This window comes from Arvicola amphibius, chromosome 11 (genome assembly GCF_903992535.2).
Source record: "Arvicola amphibius chromosome 11, mArvAmp1.2, whole genome shotgun sequence".
Lineage (NCBI taxonomy): Eukaryota > Metazoa > Chordata > Mammalia > Rodentia > Cricetidae > Arvicola > Arvicola amphibius.
In genome coordinates this window covers 109,032,284-109,053,889 of record NC_052057.2, presented here as the reverse complement: position 1 = coordinate 109,053,889, position 21,606 = coordinate 109,032,284, and the positions used below count along the sequence as shown (strand labels likewise).

Below are 21,606 nucleotides of genomic sequence, written 5' to 3'. Positions count from 1 at the left end.
GACAGGAAAGAACATGCTTGAAGCTGATGATGAGCAATGTAAGTGCCAAAAGCGAGAAAGTTTTATGCACTAATTTTTGTTAATGTAACACGGAAAAAATAAAACCCAAAGCGCCTCTTATACGACCATCTTTAGTCCTGTTTTCAATTAAGACTTAAAGAGATTTTCTAAAAGACTGTAATTTCTGCATTTCCTAGGAATTAATGGATTTTAACACATAGTAAGAGAATTACCTGTGTAAATTTTTTTAGAATTCTTTAAATATCATATTTAAAGAATAAGGTATGGGGCTCAATACTGAAGGAAACTGTGTAATGGATATATCAGTATTTAAATGAGGTGGAGATATTTTATTTCACTTATAAAATGGTTCTTAAATTTAACCACAGTGTTTTAAACAATATCACCATTATTTAAGCAAGTTTTATAAGTTGTTCATTTAGAGCTAGTTTTCTCCTCTCCTTTCCTCTTCTCTTCTTTCTTTCCCTTCCTTCCTTCCCTTCTCTTCCCATTCTCTCCCTTCCCTTCCCCTCCCCTTCTCTCCTCCTTCTCCTCCTATTCCTCATAGAGCTTGTTTTAAAAATTCATTCATCTCTATCAACATTCCTTCCTTCATCCACTGAAGAGCATTCCTGGTATTCACTTCTTCAAGTATGTGACCTACTTTTCTAAATTGTGTTCAGTTTACAAAGTTAAAAATAGACCTATCCAATGTCCATTTACATTTTTCTCCATTTGGTCACTTTCACACTTTTATTGAAAACCTGCTGTTCCAAGGACAGAATTATGGGCTGACATAAAATATTAATTTGATTTTCTGCTTTCTGGTTCATTGTTTTCTAAATCTTGTGGTTCAGTAATCAACTAAATCAAGCCTGTCTTTCTCCCTTAGATTAAAAAAAATACACTATCCTGCAATTTTTTGTGTGTGGTGAAATTATGTTATAACAATGAGAATAACTCTGAAAGTCCTTTTCTAGCTAAATGAACATTGCATTTATTTACGTTCTAGAATGACATTAGTGCTAGGAAGGAAATGCAAGGAGAAAATTTCACTGCTTGGAGCCTTTTTTTCCTGGAGGGATTTTCCCGGTACCCAAGGTTAGAGATGGTTCTGTTTGTCTTCAGCCTTATAATGTATTTGGTTACCATCCTGGGTAACAGTACTCTGATTCTAATCACTGTCCTGGATTCACACCTTCAAACCCCCATGTACCTATTTCTTGGGAATCTCTCTTTCATGGATATCTGTTACACATCGGCTTCCATTCCTACTTTGCTTGTGAACTTGCTGTCATCCAAGAAAACCATTATCTTTTCTGGGTGTGTGGTCCAGATGTACCTCTCCCTCTCCATGGGATCCACAGAGTGTATACTTCTGGCTGTGATGGCCTATGACCGATACGTGGCCATCTGCAACCCACTGAGGTACCCCATCATCATGAGCAGGCAAGCGTGTGTGCAGATGGCCACCATCTCCTGGGTGACAGGCTGTCTGACTGCCCTGCTGGAAACTAGTTTTGCCCTGCAGATTCCCCTCTGCGGGAATGTCATCAATCACTTCACATGTGAAATTCTTGCGGTGCTAAAATTAGCTTGCATGAGTTCCTTGCTCATGGACATGGTGATGCTGGTGGTCAGTATTCTTCTCCTGCCCGTTCCAATGCTCTTGATTTGCATTTCCTACGGCTTCATCCTTTCAACAATTCTGAGAATCAGTTCGACAGAGGGAAGAAACAAAGCTTTCTCGACTTGTGGTGCGCACTTGACTGTTGTGATCTTATACTATGGGGCCGCTCTCTCCATGTACCTGAAGCCTTCTTCATCAAACTCACAAGAAATAGACAAAATCATCTCGTTGCTTTATGGAGTGCTTACCCCTATGCTGAACCCAATAATTTACAGCTTAAGGAACAAAGAAGTAAAAGACGCTGTGAAAAAACTGCTGGGCAAAGTGCCATTGGCACCAAGTGTGTGACCGTCTTTGATTGGGTACCTGTGACTTTGCCAAGGATGTACCATCGCCAGAACTCAGCAGAGAAATTCTGAACACCATTGAGTTCTTTTGGATTCTAGCCTGAATATTAGCTCTGCAATTTCACAGTCTTGAGGTCCTTGTACCCCAAGTCATTTGTCATGGATGCAGTAGGTTCCAGTGTTCACTCACTAATATTTCTTGGCTTTGGTGTGTCATAGCAGGGAGGACATCAATTCAGTCACTGAGCATTTGCTCCAAAAGCAATCTTAGATAAATGTGGATCTTAGATAAATCAGTGAATCTTAGTACCAGAAGAAATATCTCCTTTGCTTTAATCCCTTGTAGGATGGGGCAGGAGCCTAAAGATACAAACCAAACAACTAAAGGAATGATAAAGATATTGGCATTGATTATGAAAGCAAGGAAATGAAATCAAAGAAAATTGAAAGGACTTGGTCAGTACTGTACTGTGAAGACTTTGATGACAGCATCCTTTTGACTTTTTGGTCAGAGCTTATTCTATTCCATGGTGGTAGCTTCTTAAATGCTGATTAAAATTTCCTGTCTTCCCGAGTAAGGATCTCATAAGGCCTGTTTTATACCTGCCTGGCAACTTTGCCTTTTGTAAACAAATCTGTTCCTGTGAAACTATACTTTCTATATGTTAAGTCATTTTTACTCATTCATTGTTTTTTTTTTCTTCATTGGAAGACTTACTTCATAATGGCTGACAGAGAAGCATTTGTTCTAGAAATAATATTTTTTTCCCTTAGACAACTCAGCCATCCAAATCTAATTGCACTAACACTCTCTGGTACTTTCAATGGCAATTTTGAAGTGAAATTTTAGCATAGGCTTTCCTTAGACTGGTGTTAAATTTCCCTTTTGAATAAAGCCGAATTGTCTGCTCTCTGGAATTTGATACAATTTTGCAAAATATAAACAGTAATAGAGACACAGGGACAGATGAAATCTTACCTGAAAGCATGCCACTGAAGAATCTGGAGACACAGAGGTGGAGCAGTCCCCTGTAATATAGCTGGCTTGCTACAAGGACACGAGCACATTGACAGGGAACCAAATCTTCTGACCGGCATGTGACCAGAAGAGGACAAACGGATGTCACAAGTGTCAGAAGAGGAACCATGGAAGAAACTGGGCAGACAGCTCTTTAGCAGAGCTCAACTAAGGCAGTAGCGATTCTGGCCACATGTTTCATAAAGCTGCTGTGGATAATAAATAAAAATATCGGCACATATTACAGACTGTATGTGGTACTGCAGTTGACTGTGGTGAATGGTGTATTATCTTCCACCCCAGCAACTCTAGCTACAACTGTTACTCTTAGAGAGTCTCGGGTAGGGGCTGTTCTTCAAGCCTTGTCCAAAGAGAGAAATGCTTGACAGAGAAGGTACAACTATCTCTACCAGCGTCCATATGTTCATGAGTGATGGCATGTCCAGATTTGTGCTTTAGGAAATTCTGATCATGTCACATCTCTACCCAGTGACTTAATACAGAAAGTCCTTACGATGTGATACAGAGGCTTCCATAATTTGATTGCTTGCCATTCTCATCCTTCCCTTCAGCACACTCGATCAGGCACACTCAAATCCTCTTAGTGTAATCAGTGTATACTTTCTCTTGGTTCTTTTAAAAACACCGATGAGTGGTAGAGAAGGCTCAAGTTGGCACAGTGCTTGCCATGCAAGCTCAAAGAAATGAATTTAGTCTCCAGTGCTCATGTGGGGAAAAAAAAGGTTGAGCAGGGCTGTGACACCCTTGTACCCTCAGAACTGGGGAAACAGAGGCAGATGGGGCTCGGGGCTTGCTGGCTGTCCAGCTTAGTCTACTTGATGTGTTCCAAACTTGCTGTCTCAAAAAAGTGAATTGTATTTGGGAACAATCTGAGGTTATCTTCTGACTTTAACATTTATGCATATGTACCCATATATTCTTGTACATACAAACACACATACAAAAGACACATCACAACTTGTAGTGGAATAATAGTTTTGGGGTATTTGTTTGTTTGTTTGTTTGTTTTTGTGAGACAGGGTCTCTCTGTGTAACCCTGGAACTCATTCTGTAGACCAGGCTGGGCTGAAACTCAGAGCTCCACCTGCCTTTGCCTCCTGAGTGATGCAAATAAAGGCCTTCACCACCACCACTTGGCTGAAATAGTAGTTTTTAATTTCACCTCCTTGGTGATGCCTTCTTCACTGTCCTGTGGGTTCACCACCACAAGAAATCTATTGCTTTGTTTATCACTGCATGCCCAAGACTAAGCACAATGTCGCCACAGAGGAGATGTCTAATGTACCTTTTGAGAAGGACTAAATGGTTCATAAACATCTTCCAAATAGCAGTACACATGGACCAAACTTTTGATAGCTATTTAGTAGGTACCTGGCCATCCCTCTAGTGAGTAGCTCTTTGGTGGTTGGGTGATGATGAGAAGGATGTCCATCTGGACCTTTCGAAATAAAGTTGCTATCAGTTTTTAGCTTAGAATTTTATAAAAAAAATTATTTATTCTTGTGTGTATGTGTGTGTGTGTGCTCACGTGCATGCCTTCACACTTATGTGTAAGTGCCTCCAGAGGTCACAAACTCTAGCATCAGATCCTCTGGAGCAAGAGTTGCAGGTGGTTATAAGTCACCAATGTGGGTGCTGGAACCAAACTCTGGAATACTGTAAGAGTAGCAAATAAGAGTAGCAAATACCATTAACCACTAAACCATCTCTCCAGTCCCGCTAGCATGGAATTTACAGTTTCCTTTATATTTGAGATTTCATACGAGTGTACAATGAAATATGATCATACATACCCCCATTTCTCCTTCCAACTCCTCTCTTGCTTCTTCCAATATTCCCTCAAAATTTCAAGCCTTTTTTGATCACCTACTATAAGTCTAGTTGGTATTGCCTATATGTGCAAAAATGCAGGCAATCTACTGTAGCATGGGAAACTGACCCGTGGCCACAACCTCAATAAAATAATGATTTCCCCTCACCCTGGCAGCGATCTGCTGTCAGTAGCTCCTTAGTAAGGAACAGGATCTAGAGATCATCTACTCCATACACAGTAGTAGTTAGGCTGGCTTGATCGTATGGGCACACAGTTGCTGCTGTGAGATCTGTGTTACCCACACCGTATCCAGAAGACAGCATCTCACAGCCCTTCTCCCTCTCCTCTCCTTTGACTCTTATATTATTTCCCCCTTCTCCTCCACAGTGTTCTCTGAGACTTGGTGGTGGCAGTGGTGGTGGGAATTAATATAATTGCCCCATTTTGATAGCATAGAACTTTGAAAACCAAACCACCTTACTTTCCCAATAGAAGGACACGCTGTTAGATAGTACTTATCTATTTCAATATTAGAATGATTGAAGCAGGCCTTTGATAATACAGTCAATATAGTTAATGACTGAGATGGAGAAATGTACTCTGAACAAAAGAATACTCCAAGGCATTCATAATTGGCTGTATCTGATGGTATGGGAGAGCATTTTAAATAAAGGAAGTACTTTGTCTATGCACAGAGGAAAGTCAAGTGTCATAACACTATATATATGTATACATATACATATATATATATATATATATATAGTCTCTTACAATTCTTATTCTTTCCTAAAAAATGATTACAACTTGAAAGGTTTTTTAGTATTGCTTTATTCTCAGCAATATAAACAACTGGAACTTTTAGACTCATTTAAATAATCTAACTTTGGAATTTATTTCAGTAGATACATAGGAATGAAGATGTCTCATTTATGGATAAGTATTGGGAGTATTACTTTTGTTTATGTTGCTTTTGTTTAACGCTGTGAAGCTGTGTTACTGTGCCTGTCTAGAACACCTGATGGTTTAATAAAAATCTGAATGGCCAAGAGCGAGGCAGGAGAAAGGATGGGTGGGGCTGGCAGGCAGAGAGAATATATAGTAGGAGAAAACTGGGAGAGGGGGAGGAGAAGTAGCCTGAGAAAGAGGAGGACATCAGGGGCCAGCTGTCCGGCTGCACAGCAATCCTCATCGTAAGAGTAAGATTCACAGAAGTAAGGAATGCCCAGAGACAAAAGGTAGATGAGCTAATGTAAGCTAAGGAAAGCTGGCACGAAACAAGCCAAGCTAAGCCCAGATGTTTATAAATAAGAATAAGACTCTGTGTGTGATTCATATGGGAGCTGGGTGGTGGGCGGCCCCGGAAAGAATCCAAAGAGCTTAACATCATACTACTACTATAGATAGGTGACCTCAGCATAAACAGAAATCCGTGGACTGGCTTGTAGCCCTTTTCTCTCTTTCTCTGGAAGGTACCACTGAAATAGGGATTAAGTTATGGGGCCATATGTGAAGGACAAGTAGATGATGTGAAAGGAGCAGAAATGTCCCCCTATCTATCAGAGGGACAAGGAAGTCTTTTTGTATGTGGAACCAAAGGAAGGGTAAGGTAACAGAGGTATGGGAGAAAGGGAAGAATGGCAGGCGCTGAACTTATTAAGGTAAGCCAAAGCCATACCACAGATATAAGACAATACGAACATCTAACAACCATTGACTTTGGTTGAGCAGATGTTTTACATCTTTTTTTTTTTTTTGAGACAAGGTTTCTTTGTGTAGCCTTGGCTGTCCTGGAACTCACTCTGTTGACCAGGCTGGCCTTGAACTCACAGAGATCCAGCTCCCACTGCCTTGCAAGTGCAGGGTTTAAAGGCATCTGCCACCACCGCCAGGCCTAGATAGCATCTCTTATAGCAGTTCTTCTGGTTACAATATGGAGAATGAGTTCCAAGAAACTGAGACAACACAAGGGAAGCACGGAGGAGAAATTTGTAGTGAGCTATTTAGTGTTGCTGGAAGTTTGAAACATCATGGTGGCTGTGGTTAAGAAAACATAGTAGATATAAATTTTGAAAATTGTATGAAAAATAACATAAATATTGTAAGAGCTAAGGTCTAGAAGACATAGATAGTAAGTGAAGGTATCAAAGAGGACTTCTAGTTTCTGGTTTGTAGAACAGAAAGCTACTGGTACAGTAGCTACATTTACTGGTACAGGGAACCCTCAGAGGACCAACTTGGGATGAAGAAGACTCTTGATTTATTGTATTTTAGACATGTTGATTTTTTTTCAGGCATTTATGTAGTGGTATCTCATCGAGTTAGTTGGATAGGCTAGTCTGGAATTATTGAGAAAGGTCAAAGTATAGGTTTAAACTTCGCATGTGCACAATAATTTAAGTAATGAACTGTTGTGGAACATTCCTTTACAATGTGTAAAGATATGTCAATGTGGTTGGTTTAGTAAAAAACTAAATGGCCAAAGCTAGGCAGGATTTTGGGGGCAGAGAGGGTGCTGAGAAGAAGGTGGGGTTGCCAGGCAGATAGAAGAAGCATAATATTTAGGATATGAGGTAATAAGTCATGAGCCTTGTGGCAGCACATAAATTAATAGAAATGGGTTAATTTAAGTTTTAAGAGCTTACTACAACAACAACAAAAAATAAAAGTTATAGGAGCTAGTTAGAAACAGACCTAAGCTATTTTCCAAGCTTTCATAATTAATAATAAGTCTCTGTGTCATGACTGGGAGTTGGTAGGTGGGACAGAGAAAGACTAGCTACATATGGTGCCCAACATCCAGTTAAAAAAAAGGTTCCAAACACACAAACATGGAGCCAAATGCAGCTTCCTAATCCTGCAATCTCTCACATGTGCCACAGTACAGAGACACATCTTTCAGCAGCTGTCTGCAAGCTTGAACCACCAGTGTGCCATGAGTTGAACTTCAGAGAAGTTTAAGTTTTGCTCATGTAGACAGAAAAGGTACAGATATGCAGTAAAGCAGATTCAGATAGGAAAAAAACATCTAAACAGGTTACAGTATGTTTAAAAATGTTCATAGGCTTAAGAAAGAGAAGAAAATAGGTATAGATAGTTATAGAAAAGAGTAAAACATAAATAATAAAAAGAAAGACTAATGGGAAATACATAGAGTCTGGATCCTGTATGGTGTTGTATTGACTTTAATTTTTTTGATTGCTGATGAGTTAGCAATAGTTGCTGAGAGACATTGGGTTATAAAAACTACTAAATTATACCAACTTATATATTTTTAGAATGTCTTAACTTCAAAATGTAAATCAAAAATACTTATGTTAGAAAAGAGGTTATGCTTTTGTTTCCACAGGAAATGAAATGCTGTGGATTCATTCAAGTTTATAGAGATCAGATTTGGTCTGAGAAAGACCCCATGAAAATCACACAGTCCATACTTGTGTAAATGTATATAGGTATGTTACTTTTGAAAGTTTGTGTGTTTTCAGAGCAAGGGGACCAGACACCAAAGAAAATGGGTGGTCTAGGTGGTTCAGCCTCACAGACTACTCCAGCCAGACTTTAGATAACTTCAGAACTTTTCATAGAACAGGTGAATGAGTTATTAATTCAATTTACTACTAGAAAATATTTTGTTATATTCTGTGAGCTGCCTTCTTACTTTCTTCATAGTGTTCTTTGATGCTCAAATATTTTTAATGTTGATCAAATCCAGTTTGTTTCTATTTTATCTGTATTGTTGCTTATATTTTTGGTGTCACACCTAGGAAATCACTGTGTTTTGGTTATGAACATTTACTTCTCTGTTTCTTCTAAATTTTAAGCTTTTGTCTTTCACATATGACATACTTATAAGGTAAGGTACACATTTATTCTTTTGCCTGAAGATATTCTGCTGTAAATAGGCTGGTCTTTGACCTGATGAACACTGTTGGCATCCTGGTCCACTGACAATTGACATCTGGATTTATTTCTGACTATGACTTCTAGCCCACTGCTTTGCACATTCCCCTTTTTGCTGTTACTATAGTGTTTTAATTGCAACAGTCTTAGAATAAAAAATGTAGGTTTTCCAACTTTCTTCTTTTGGAAGATATTTTTGGTTATTTTGTGCCCCTTAGAATTTGATATGAAAAAAAAAACACATTAGGATTGTTTCATGAATTGCAATCTGGATGATCACTTAGGGAAATACTTTATCTTATTTATTCTACTGGGGGCAAGAGTATAACTCAATCAGTGAAGTGTTTGTATGCAAGCTTGAGGGCCTGTGTTCAGAGTCTCATGAAAAAGTCCAGTGAGGCATTGCACTCCATTAACCCTACCACTGAGGATATAGAAGCAGGAGGGCCTTAGGACTTGCTGGTTAGCCAGTCTAGTCAATTAGTGAACTCTAGGTTTCGTAAGAGACTTTCTTACTCAAAATTTTATTATTATTAATTATAATTAATCTATTATTATAAGACAGAGTTATCAAGGGGCATCTAGAAGTCTACACATGCATGTGCAAACATGCCCACATTCCTGCACACACACAGTGCATGAGCACAGAATATCATGTATAGGTCTTCCTTAACTTCAAGGTTTGTAGTTTTTCACTCTGAAGTCTTATAACTCTGAAATTAAGGCTCAAATTTATTCCCAATTAACTGTTGGTGTTCAACCGCAACTGATATAACCTACACCTAAGGCTCACAGTAAAATATGGGTGGGTGCAGAAAGACTAGACATTTACTGCCAGAGAGTGTCCCCAAGGCATGACAGGGAGGATGTACCTATGGAATCTCAACAGTGTGGTTGCCTGAACAAGACTGGTATAACGAGCACACCAGCTGGCATGGCAACGTGGACAGGGGAATTCCACATGGTCCCACTCCTAGCTGGAGAGTCACAGGTGTCAATGACTGCTGAGAGACAGAGAATTCGTTTTCTCCAGGGACAAGCTCCCACATAGGTTGTCCAATCTCGAGTGATCAGCCACGGATACATGTGCATAAGAGCAACACTAAATGAATTAAGTGGGCTCTGTGTACACATGTGTGTAGATATAATGAATGAATATAATATATGTGTACATATATGTAGATATACATGTAGCAATAATAATTCCATTGAATTATAAAAATAAAACCATGAATCTGGCAGTGGAGGACAAAAGAGGAGTTTTGAGAGAAGGGAGAGGTAGAATTCGTGTAGCCACAGTGTTCATGTACAAACTTTTCAAAGAACTAAATTTTAAATTAAAAACCCATGTTTGGAAAAGTTCATTCCCAATTATTTTATCCTTTTAGGTGATATATTAGGTGAATTTTCCAGTTATTGGGAATTTTCTGTCTACAGCCCCAAGTCATCTATCAAGAGAGATAACTTTACTTCCTCCTTTCTAGTTTGGAAACCCATACTACCAAATATGACTCCAAAACAGGAACTATATAGTGACCTGTAACTAGGAAAGATATTGGATCAGACATCAAAATGCCCCAAGAAGAAAAATCCCAAAGCCAGTGGTTTCCCCAGTGGATTCTACAAAATACTTTAAAAGCTACAACCAACCCTCTTAAATTCTTCCAAAAAAACAGAGCAGGAGTAAACCCTTCTGGTTTTGTAAAGTCTCAATACCCTGACACCAAAGCCAGATTAAAAAAAAAAAAAAAAAAACACAAGAAAACCAAACGCCAGTTGCCCAGCACCTGTTCCACAGAGCGGAACTAAGGAGTCGCTCTAACTCTGCTGTGAGAGGGTAAGAGCCAAATTCCAACCCCATCAAGGAAAAGCAAAAGGTTTCTCGTCTTGTTATTAAAATACAAAGAAGAAAACACAAAACCAGCCACCAGCTGCTCCAACAAGAAGGTCAGAGCTGGAAACACAACAACAACTGGAAGCTGAATAGAGCTAAGAATGTGATCATCCATTCTTGCTCTTCCAAACCTAATTTTTTTTTATTTGTAAAGTAGAAGATGTGATTACCCCCCCCCCCCCCATCTTCTGACAGTGAATTGAGTTCTAAGGTCTACCAAGAATACAGGATGGTCTATACAGTTGTAGTTTAGTGGGGAAGGGACATTAGAAACACTGGTGTGAGCCAATGAGATGGCTCAGCACTAAGAACACTTGCTGTGCCCACGGAGCTCAAAGAGCCCCACAGAAGAGGGGAAGAAAGAACTGTAGGAGCCAGAGGGCTTGAGCACATCACAGGAATACAGTCCCCAGAATCCACTGAACAGGGATCCTAGGGGTTCACAGAGACTGAAGAAGCAATCACAGGGCTTGCATGGGTCTGTGTCAGGTTCTCTGTGTTTATGTTATGTTTGTTAGCTTTGTGTTTCTGTGGTACTCCTAACAGTGGGGGAGTGGGTGTCTCTGACTCTTTTGCCTGCTCTTGGGACTCTTTTCCTCCTACTAGGTTGCCTTGCCCAGCTTTGATAAAAGGGATTTGTGCCTAGTCTTACTGTATCTTGTATCACCTTTTCCGGTGATATCCCTGAGAGACTTGCTCTTTTCTGAAGGGAATCAGAGGAGCAGCGGATCTGGGGAAGATGTGGGGTATGACTGGGACGAATGAAGGGAGGGGAAACTGGTCAGGATGTATTGCATGAGAGAATAATAATAATAATAAAAAAAAGAACTCTCACTGAGCTTTAGGAGAAGTAGAGTTTGGGTCCCAGCACCCACATCAGGTAGCTCACAAATGCCTGTACCTCCAACTCCTGGGGTTCCAGTGCCCCATTTTAGCCTCCACAGACACCCATATACATGCACACAAATTAAAAAATAATTTAAAGACAGGAATGATGGTCTATACCTTTACTCTAGCACTCTGGAGGCAGAAGCAATTTGATCTCTATGGGTTCCAAGCCAACTGGGGCTAAATAGTTGAGATCCATTCTAAGAAATAAGTAAGTAAGTAAATAAGTAAGTAAGTAAGTAAATATTTTTTTAAAAAAAGACTTCAGCCTGGATTTTCCAGTAGCAATGGTCTTTGCTTTACAGTTCATAGTACCAACATGGGGACCTAGTAGGTGTTGATGATGTGTTCCAAATATTACATACAAACTGTGTATATGTAATCATAGAATGTTTTCTTAGTATGAAGTAAACTTTAAAAAAATCAGTTAATCCCTTTAGCTTAAAATTCAGACTTTATACGTGTACACACACGTAGTCATTTTGGGCATCTAGGAATTGAAGGATGCATGAATCAATTTCTAAAATTTCAGTTGTTCTAAGACTTTTCACTTCTCAGAGTGTTTACTGTGAAGTCACAGCGTGGCAGGAAAGACAGTGCCTCAAAGATGTCCTTGTCCTGATCTGTGGAATGTTACTCTTTTGGGATACATGGCAATTGTGAAGGAGCTTTCTGTCCAAGCATGGGGAGCTGAGTTCAAATCCCTGGTACCCACATAACAAGTCATGTGCCTAATCTCTGCACTGGGGAGGTGGAATCAGGAGGACCCTCCCACATGCTTGCTGCCCAACCAGTCTAGCCTGTTAGTAAGCTAATTGTGAAGGACCTCTCTCTCTCTCTCTCTCTCTCTCTCTCTCTCTCTCTCTCTCCTCTCCTCTCCCCCCTTTTCATACACACACAAGCTTTGAGGATGCTCCATGAACTCCATCTAGGGTTTTTAATCACTACCTGGGAAAGAGGTAGAGTGGAATGTAATTCTCCTCTTGTCATCTTGACCCAAACTAGGCTCTTTTTCCTAATTATTGTCCTTTCTCTCCTTCAAGATTTGTTCCTTTCACGTGTTCTTTAATCATCCTTACCTTCTTCTGAAACTTCATAGTCCTGTAACATCAAAAATAGAGCAAATTTTCCTATTTCTATGGTCCTTTAATAAGTGCTTTGAGCCTCTCTTGTCTTCCTCACTTCACCGTCCCTTGACAGAGAAATCAGCCTCACTTTCTCCTCGAGCTCTCCTCAGGAAAGTTTCTGAGCTGAAAAGTTCTCTTATTCCTTGTCTTAATTGGATTTTCATCACCTCACTCACCCACAGGGCTGAGTCCCTCTGGCCCTTTCCTTGGCGTGTGGGTAGTCCCAGAGTGGCAGGACCTCTGGGGTTCTGACCCATAATGAAGCCTCCTGAAACCCGGCTCCCTCCAGAGAAGCAAGGATTAACCTTGTACTTGGCCTACAGGGAACAGCGTTATAACAAGGAGCTGAGGTCCCATAGAGAACAGTGCCATGACTTGTATATTGTGTTAGCAAAGTATTCTCTTGTGCTCCATGAAGAGGTAAGAAAGTGGCTATTTCTCCCAGAGGCCATGGAAGTTTTTCTCAGAGGGAGCATCTATAACGAGACATAGTGCTAGGTGTAAGTTCCATTCATTTTGCAGCTCCCTAGGCAAAGAAGCCCTTCTCAGTGTGATACCAGCCCCTCTCTCTCCATCTCCCACTTCTGTGTCTCCAATGGGCTCATGGATTAGTCAAGCATGTCCCTGTCTTTATCCTCTATTTCCTGTCTCATTGTAAGGGAAAAAGGTCTTTTTTTTTTTTTTTTTTTTTTTTGTGGGTGTAGTTAGCTTCCTTGGGTTCGGGTTTTTCTTCAAGTACTTTCTGTAAGGTTGGGTTTGTGGATATGTATTGTTTAAATCTGTTTTTGTCATGGAATATCTTGTTTTCTCAATTGATGGTGAAAGAGCCCCTCAACATTGCATTAACAGCACGAGCCCTGTGCAAAGCAAGTGTTATCTCCATACTGACTGCTTGGAGCAGAACCATGTCCACCCCATCTGTTGACTTGGTTATTCTGGACAATCCTGGTTCAGAAGAAGCTAGTTCCAATACCAGATTGCCTGCAGCTGCGCTTCCAGAAGAATTTTCATCAAAATCCTTTCCCATCACCCTTAGAGCAGTTATCTTTCAACCACAGGCAAAAAAGTATCTCTGGATGGAATTTACATCTTGGGAAACAACATTCCAATGTAAGAGCCGTGCTGATAAACAGGAGTGATAGCATATTTTATACAAATGCCTTCCAAGTCCACAACGAAAAACTGACTTCACAGTTGGTTTGTTTTCAATAGCACAATTAATATATTCCTGTAAAAGCATGAGGGGTGTGATTTCCTACCCCTTCCAACCTCATCCCCAGAGTTAATGCAAACACCACAAAGGGCATAAGGCAATGCTGGTTAAGTGAAATATTCCTTTTTTAAAATTTTTTTTTATTAGATTTTTTAAAGAAAAATACCAATCCAAATTCCCATCCCTTCTCCTCCTCCCATTCCTTCTACACACCCTCCTACTCCACCCCCTCCAATCCTAAGACAGCACAAGGCACCTTGCCCTGTGGAAAGTCCAAGGCCCTCCCTACTACATACAGGCTGAGCAAGGTATACATCCAAAGAGAATAGGATCCCAAAAAGCCAGTACATGTAGCAGAGACAAATCCCAGTGCCCCTCAGTCTGCCCCAGCCATACAACTGTCAACCACATTCAGAGGGACTAGTTTGGTCCTATCTTGTTCCTTCCCAGTCCAATTGGGAGTTGGTGTGCTCCCATTAGCTCAGGTAAACTGTTTCAGTGGATAAACCCCTCATGGTCTTGACCTCTTTGCTCATATTCTCATTCCTTCTACCCTTCAACTGTTTTCTTTGTGTGGGCACTTAGTGCTCTGAACTTCCCTCTTAGCACTGCTTTCATAGTGTCTCATAGGTTTGGGTATGTTGAGCCTTCATTTTTGTTGAATTCAAGGAAGACTTTAATTTCTTTCTTTATTTCTTCCTTGACCCAGAAGTGGTTCAGTAGTTGATTGTTCAATTTTCATGAGTTTGTAGGCTTTCTGAGAGTAGTATTGTTGTTAAATTCTAACTTTAATCCCTGGTGATCCGGTAAGACACATGGGGTTGCTGCAATTTTTTTTTAATCTGTAGAGGTTTGCTTTGTTACTGAGTATGTGATCAATTTTAGAGAAGGTTCCATGAGGTGCTGAGAAGAAGGTATATTCTTTTGTGTTTGGGTGGAATGTACTATAGATGTCTGATAAATCCAATGTAAGATTCATTACATCTGTTAGTTCTCTTATTTCTCTGTTAAGCTTCTGTCTGGTTGACCTGTCCATTGGCGAAAGTGGAGTGATGAAGTCTCCTACTTTTAGTGTGTGGGGTTTGATGTGCAATTTAAGTTTTAGCCATGTTTCTTTTACATATGTGGGTGCTCTTGCATTTGGGGCATAGATGATCATGATTGAGACTTCATCTTGATGAAGTGTTTTTGTTATGAGTATAAAGTATCTTTCTCCATCTCTTCTGATGGATTTTAGTTTGAAATCAATTTTTGTTAGATATTAGAATAGCTACAACTGCTTGTTTCTTAGGTCCATTTGATTGGAAAACCTTATCCCAACCCTTTCCTCTGAGGTAGTGTCTGTCTATGAGGTTGAGGTGTGTTTCTTGTAAACAGCAGAAGGATGGATCCTGTTTTTTTTTTTAATCCATTCTCTTAGCCTGTGTCTTTTTTTTTTCGAGACAGGGTTTTCCTGTAGTTTCTAGAGCCTGTCCTGGAACTAGCTCTTGTAGACCAGGCTGGCCTCCAACTCAGAGATCCGCCTGCCTCTGCCTCCCGAGTGCTGGGATTAAAGGCGTGCACCACTACCTTCCGGCAGCCTGTGTCTTTTTATAGGTGAATTGAGTCTATTGATATTAAGTGATATTAATGACCAGTGGTTGTTAACTCCAGCTACTTTTTGGTAGTAGTGTTTGTGTGTTTCCCTTCTTTGTGTTATGCTGGTGGGCAGTTATCAGAAGTCTGTTTTTTTTGTGGGTGTAGTTAGCTTCCTTGGGTTCGGGTTTTTCTTCTAGTACTTTCTGTAAGGCTGGGTTTGTGGATATGTATTGTTTAAATCTGTTTTTGTCATGGAATATCTTGTTTTCTCCATTGATGGTGAATGAACGCTTTGTTGAGAATAGTAGTCTGGGCTTGCATCCGTGGTCTCTTAGTGTCTGCAACACATCTATCCTGGAGTTTCTGGCTTTCATGGTTTCCACTGAGAAGTCGGGTGTAATTCTGATAGGTTTACCTTTAAATGTTACTTGACCTTTTTCTTTGCAGCTCTTAATATTCTTTCTTAATTCGGTGTGTTTTATGTTTTGATTATTATATGGTGAGAGGATTTTATTTTTATTCAGTCTGTTTGGTGTTCTGTAAGCTTCTTGTACCTTCATAGGGATATCCTTTTTTAGGTTGGGAAAGTTTTCTTCTATAATTTTGTTGAATATATTTTCTGTGCCTTTGAGCTGGAGTTCTTCTCCTTCTTCTGCCCCTATTACTTTTAGGTTTGTTTTTTTCATGGTGTCCCAGATTTCCTCAATGTTTTGTGTTAAGAATTTGTTGGATTTAATGCATTCTTTGACCAGTGAGTCTTTTTCCTCTATAGTATCTTCAGTGCCTGAGATTCTTTCTTCTATCTCTTGTATTCTGTTGGCTATACTTGCCTCTGTAGTTCCTGTTAGTTTACTCAGATTTTCCATATCCAGAATTCCCTCTGTTTGTGTTTTCTTTATTACCTCTATTTCAGTCTTCAAGTCTTGAACTGGTTTTTTTTTTGTCACCTGTTTGATTGTTTTTTTCTTGATTTTCTTTGAGGGATTTATTAATTTCTTCTAATTTTTTGTTTGTCTTCTCTTCCATTTCTTTAAGGAGGTTTTTCACTTTCTCTTTAAAGGCTCCATCATTTTCATAAAGTTACATTTAAAGTTGTTTTCTTCTACTTCTTCTGGGTTAGGATGATCAAGTCTTCCTGGTGTGTGATCACTGGGTTCTGGTGTTACCATGTTGCTTTTTAGGATGTTGGAGGAATTCTTACATTGGTGCCTACCCATCTCTTCCTTCAAATGAGGCCGGCAGTGTCTTTAGGTCTTGGTCTAATCCTTGCTATGTCTGTCTGAGTATTTGGAAGTTTTTCTTGGTCTGCTCTGTACTGTCAATGTCTGTCTCAGAAAAACTCTGAGGTCTCTGTACATCTGCTCTCTTGGTCTTCTCTCCTGGTTTGCTCTCTTGGTGTTCTCTCTTAATCCCCTTAGTGTTATAGCATGCTCTTGGTCCCCTCAGTATTATAGCCAGCTCTCAGCTCTTAGGCAGGGTGTGGTTAATAGTCTGGGGGCTGGTCCAGTGGATGGATTTGGGTTTTGGGGAAGCCTAGCTGCAGGAAACTCTCTGCTAGCTGGCTAGAAAAGCCAAGGGAGTTGGAGAAGGGCCCCTGGGTTTTGTCCCACTTGGGAGGTCCCAGAGAGTGTGGTGTCTGGCCGTGTGGCTGTTCATTCACCTTTTAAGTCCCCTCAGTATTGGAGCAAACTGTGTTTCAGAGTTCCATGGAGATTGCAGGAGAGTAGGCAGGTTTGGGGGTGGGGTGTAAGTAGTAGTTTGAATGGCAGCTGGATGGGTTGGGGGAAGCCTAGCTGCAGGAAACTCCCTGCTGGCTGGCTAGAAAAGCCAAGGGAGTTGGGGAAGGGGCCTGAGGTTTTTTCCTGCTGGGGAGGTCCTTGAGTGTGGAATGCCTATATCCGATGCCTATTTTAGAAAGTGAAATATAGCACATAAATAATCGTGTGGCTGATCTTTAAAACAATATATAGGAATCATCAAACTTTTTATTTGAGATGGGGTCTCACTGTGCAGTTTAGTTCTTGGACTCATGATCTTCCAGCTGCAGCCTTTCCAGTGCTGAGACTACAGGCATGTGTCATCACGTGTGGCTTACATTTTTGAGGCTACCAAAAGGAAAAGAAACGCAAACAATCAGTTGCATAGTGAACGTCAGTGGAATGATTTCTTAGAAACAGATGGACTGTAACTTGTGTCCAGTGGGGTTATGGCATTAATTTATAGCTGGTACAAATGGCAAAAGTCTCCTTCATTTATATCAGGGCCAGACTTCTCTTCTAACACAACAGATTCTATTGAGCTTTCATGTAAGTATTACAGTGAAATTCAGGACAATTGAGAGCCTGGGCAGTGAGTGTTGAGATAAGGTGTATACAGAAGTTCTTGGTGAACCAAGAAGAGCACGAAGATGAGGGAGCAGAAATGCATGACAGACACTCCATCTTGGGTTCAGTTAGGGAACTCTTGTAGGCACAACACACGCTGATGTTGTTAGGTGGTGAGGGCTAAGAAATAGACTGGTGTTTATTAAAAGGTAAAACTTACAAAGTCAGGATTCTCTGCTTGAACGATGGATGAAAATCAGATCCAAAGCAACCAGAACAGTAAACGGGGCCCAGGGGGAAGCAGAGAGGAAGGGGCCCGGACTCGCTTCTGGGTCCAGGTTAATAGTCTATGAGGCCACGCCCCAGTAGGCGGGTAGTTGCTCACTATACACCTTCCCGCAGCAAGGTGGTTCCCTGGCTTTGCTGAGTACCTGCCTGTCTGGATTTACAGTATGTTCTCTAATACTGTGAAGTCTCGGCAGTCAGAGCCAAGAAGACAAAGTCCCAACTTCAGGGACATTCACGGGGAAAGCAACACCGTGAACTGTATAGAACATGGGAAAGCATGGTGGACTGCGGTCAGCAAGGCAGTGGGTGGTCAACATGGATGACAGGAGCTCTTCTGGGAGAAAATTTACAAAGCTGAGTATTGATAAAGGTTCCATATTAATGTTTCCTGAATTCTTGAAAAATCTTTCTTTTTCTTTTTCTTTTCATTTCTTTTTTTGTGTGCGTAGCAGGTATGATCTAGAGGCCTTAGGTGTTTTATTTCTGACTGGAGATGCAGCTTAGTTGACAAAGCACTTGCATGAACAAGGCTCTGGGTTTAGTTACCAATGCTTTAAAAAAGTATTCCAACACTCAGGAGATAGAGTCAGAAAGATCTGAGATTAAAGGTCAGCTTTACCTACATGCTGAGTTTCAAACCTGCTGGGTTATGTAGAAAGTGAGAAGGGCTGGAGAGATGGCTCAGAGGTTAAGAGCACTGACTGCTCTTCCAGAGATCCTGAGTTTAATTCCCAGCAACCACATGGTGGCTCACAGTCATCTATAATGAGATCTGATGCCCTCTTCTGGCATATAAACATACATGGAAGGGATGTTGTATACATAATAAATAAATAAATCTAAAAAAAGTGAGAAGAAACATGTGTTTCCATGTAGGTAGAGTTTTTATGTGTTCCAAGAGTTTCTCCCAAATAACCAAAAGAGACTTAATATAAATTATAAATGCTTAGCTAATAGCTAAGGCTTATTATTAGCTCACTCTTACAACTTAAATTAACCCATCTCTATTAATCTATGTGCTGCTCCACTGCTCATAGCATTTACCTCTCTCTCTGACTGGTAAGTCCTCTGACTCTGCCCTTCTTCATCCCAGCATCCTTAGTTTGGTTGTCCCACCAATACTTCCTGCCTGGTTACTATTGGCTTTTTATTAACAATGTGAGTAATACATATTTACGGTGTACAAACATTCTTTCACAGCATTTCCATCTCCTCCTTCCTTCCTTATGTCCCCTTCTTGATTCTTGCATTTGCTCTTTGGATTATTTCTTATTATTTTTCATACACTTTGATGTTGTTTCTTCTCATTTGACTCTGGCCATCTACCCTAGGGGAAGGGTTTTTGATGGAGGAGGGTCATCTGTCTATGTGTTACCCTCATTGGTTAATTAATAAAGAAAACTGCTTGGCCTGATAGGACAGAAAATTAGGTAGGTGGAGTAGACAGAACAGAATTGTAGGAGAAAGAAAGCAGAGTCAGGCAGACGTCTCAGGCAGACGCCATGCCTCTCCTCTTCGAGACAGACTCAGGTTAAGATCTCCCCTGATAAGCCACCCCTCGTGGTACTACACAGATTACTAAATATGGGTTAAAGCAAGATGTGAGAGTTAGCCAATAAGAGGCTGAAACTAATGGGCCAGGCAGTGTTTAAAAGAATACAGTTTCGGTGTAATTATTTCGGGTGTAAAGCTAGCCATGCGGGAGCTGGGTGGTGGGACGCAGCCCGCTACTTCTTCTACAGGTTTTTTTTTTTGTTGTTTTTTTTTTTTGTTTTTGTTTTTTGAGACAGGGTTTCTCTGTGTAACAGGCCTTGCTGTCCTGAAACTAGCTCTGTAGAGCAGGCTGGCCTCAAACTCACAGAGATCCACCTGCCTCTACCTCCTGAGTGCTGGGATTAAAGGCATGTGCTACCACTGCCCAGTGGGAAGTTTTATATGTATTAAATATAATGTTTTATATAAATTGACTAACCCCAACATAAATTCTCTGTTATTTTAAAACAACGGATGGGTGCTGAGGAGAGGGTCCCACTGTTAAGACCACCGCTGCTCTTCCAGAGGATCATTGTTCTCTCCTCAGCCAACATAGGGTCGCTCATATCCACACTACAGTACCAGGGGATCTGACATCTTCCTCTAATCTCCTTGGGTACCTGATCACGCATACCATATACTCACATATGAATAAATAAAAACAGTAAAAAGAAGTCTATAAATTTTTATTTATTGGCTTTCTCAAGCTTAACCTTTTTTGGATGGTGAGCACATGCTAATTTTTGTGCTCACACTAGGGGGCACTGTGTAGTTCCTAACGCCCTCATGAATGTTGGCAGTTTCATACAAAGGCTGAAATCATTTCTTTCTTTTCTGTCAATATTTTACGTTCCGTGCTGACGGTAGGATATGAAAAAGATGTGTGTTTTTGCTTCTATAACAGGAAAAAAAAGCAAATTAAAACAGTGCCTGTTGTAAGTTGGAGGGAAATGCACATTGATGAAAGAGTATGGATTTCTTTCTTTTTTTTTTTTGGAGTTTTTTCTTTTTTTGGGGGGGGTGTTATAAACTCACATTAGTTGATACAGCCAATTCACAAACACAGTTGTAGCAACCAGAGGAAGAAACAGGATATGACCCCTTTTGTAAGATGCTCGTAATATCCCTTAGGAGACAGAGTAAAACTCCATCCTGCTGCAGCTGAGTGAGAACCACTCTTTGTGCTAGCTGTGCTTGTCATTTTGGAATGGCCTTAGCTGAAGCTAAACAGCAGCTTCATAGCTAGACATAATGTATTTCTTCACAAAACAAGTTCTCAGGGGTCAAGTGTGGCTGCCCCAGCATTGCCCTGCCCTCTGACCCGGTCTTGCTGGGGCAGCATCTTTGCTGGGATTGGGGAAGAATTCAGGTTCCAAGTCCTTCCTGCTGTTTCTCTCATGTTTGTGACTGCTGTGATGGAGTCCTTTTTTTCTCGACACCAAAACAAGGCGAAGCAAAGCAAAGCAAAGCAAAGCAAAACAAAACAAAACACCAGAAAAAAAAAAAAAAACCCAAAACAGTGATAGCAACAAAAACAACAAAACAAAACAAAACAAAACAAGAAAACAGATATCAAAACCCAAATCCATTCACCAGATAATTCGATGTCCGGATTTGTCATAAAATAAGCCATAATGATCTATCCAGTATTAGGGTATGTCATAGAAAATTTAAAATATGGATTACGAAGATTTGAATTCTCATTAGGCAAAGTTAGCCTAGCATTTAAACTACTATCAAAATTATTTAAGCTATACCTCAAAAATATTCTCCAACTTATTTTTATTTTTCCACACTTTAGACAATTGTATCACTTAACTCATATTTTAGAAATGGTGAATCTTCATTAATTTCATTCACAACATTTATCAAAAGCACACATTGTTTATATGGTTGCTGTGCACAGCTAGCTATTTGTGACCCTTGATGCAAGATCCATTCACCCTTTACTGAAGACCAGATATGCCAGGGGTCACAGGGTCTTGCACCCACTCTAGAGTTTGCTAGTACTGGGGTTGCCTTGGGTAAAGCTCTT

The 21,606-nt window shown here is 40.3% G+C and overlaps 1 protein-coding gene across 1 annotated transcript; it reads left to right on the top strand.

The window, feature by feature from the left end:
• Window positions 1-1,036: 1,036 nt before the first annotated feature.
• Window positions 1,037-1,978, top strand: LOC119826640 (olfactory receptor 2K2). Its single transcript, XM_038348066.1, has one exon. It carries the CDS (start codon window positions 1,037-1,039, stop codon window positions 1,976-1,978), a length of 942 nt encoding a protein of 313 aa, XP_038203994.1.
• The last annotated feature ends 19,628 nt before the right edge of the window (window positions 1,979-21,606 follow it).

Coding starts and splice junctions, on each gene's coding strand:
- LOC119826640 (XM_038348066.1), top strand. CDS start 1,037: ATGCAAGGAGAAAATTTCACTGCTTGGAGCCTTTTTTTCCTGGAGGGA.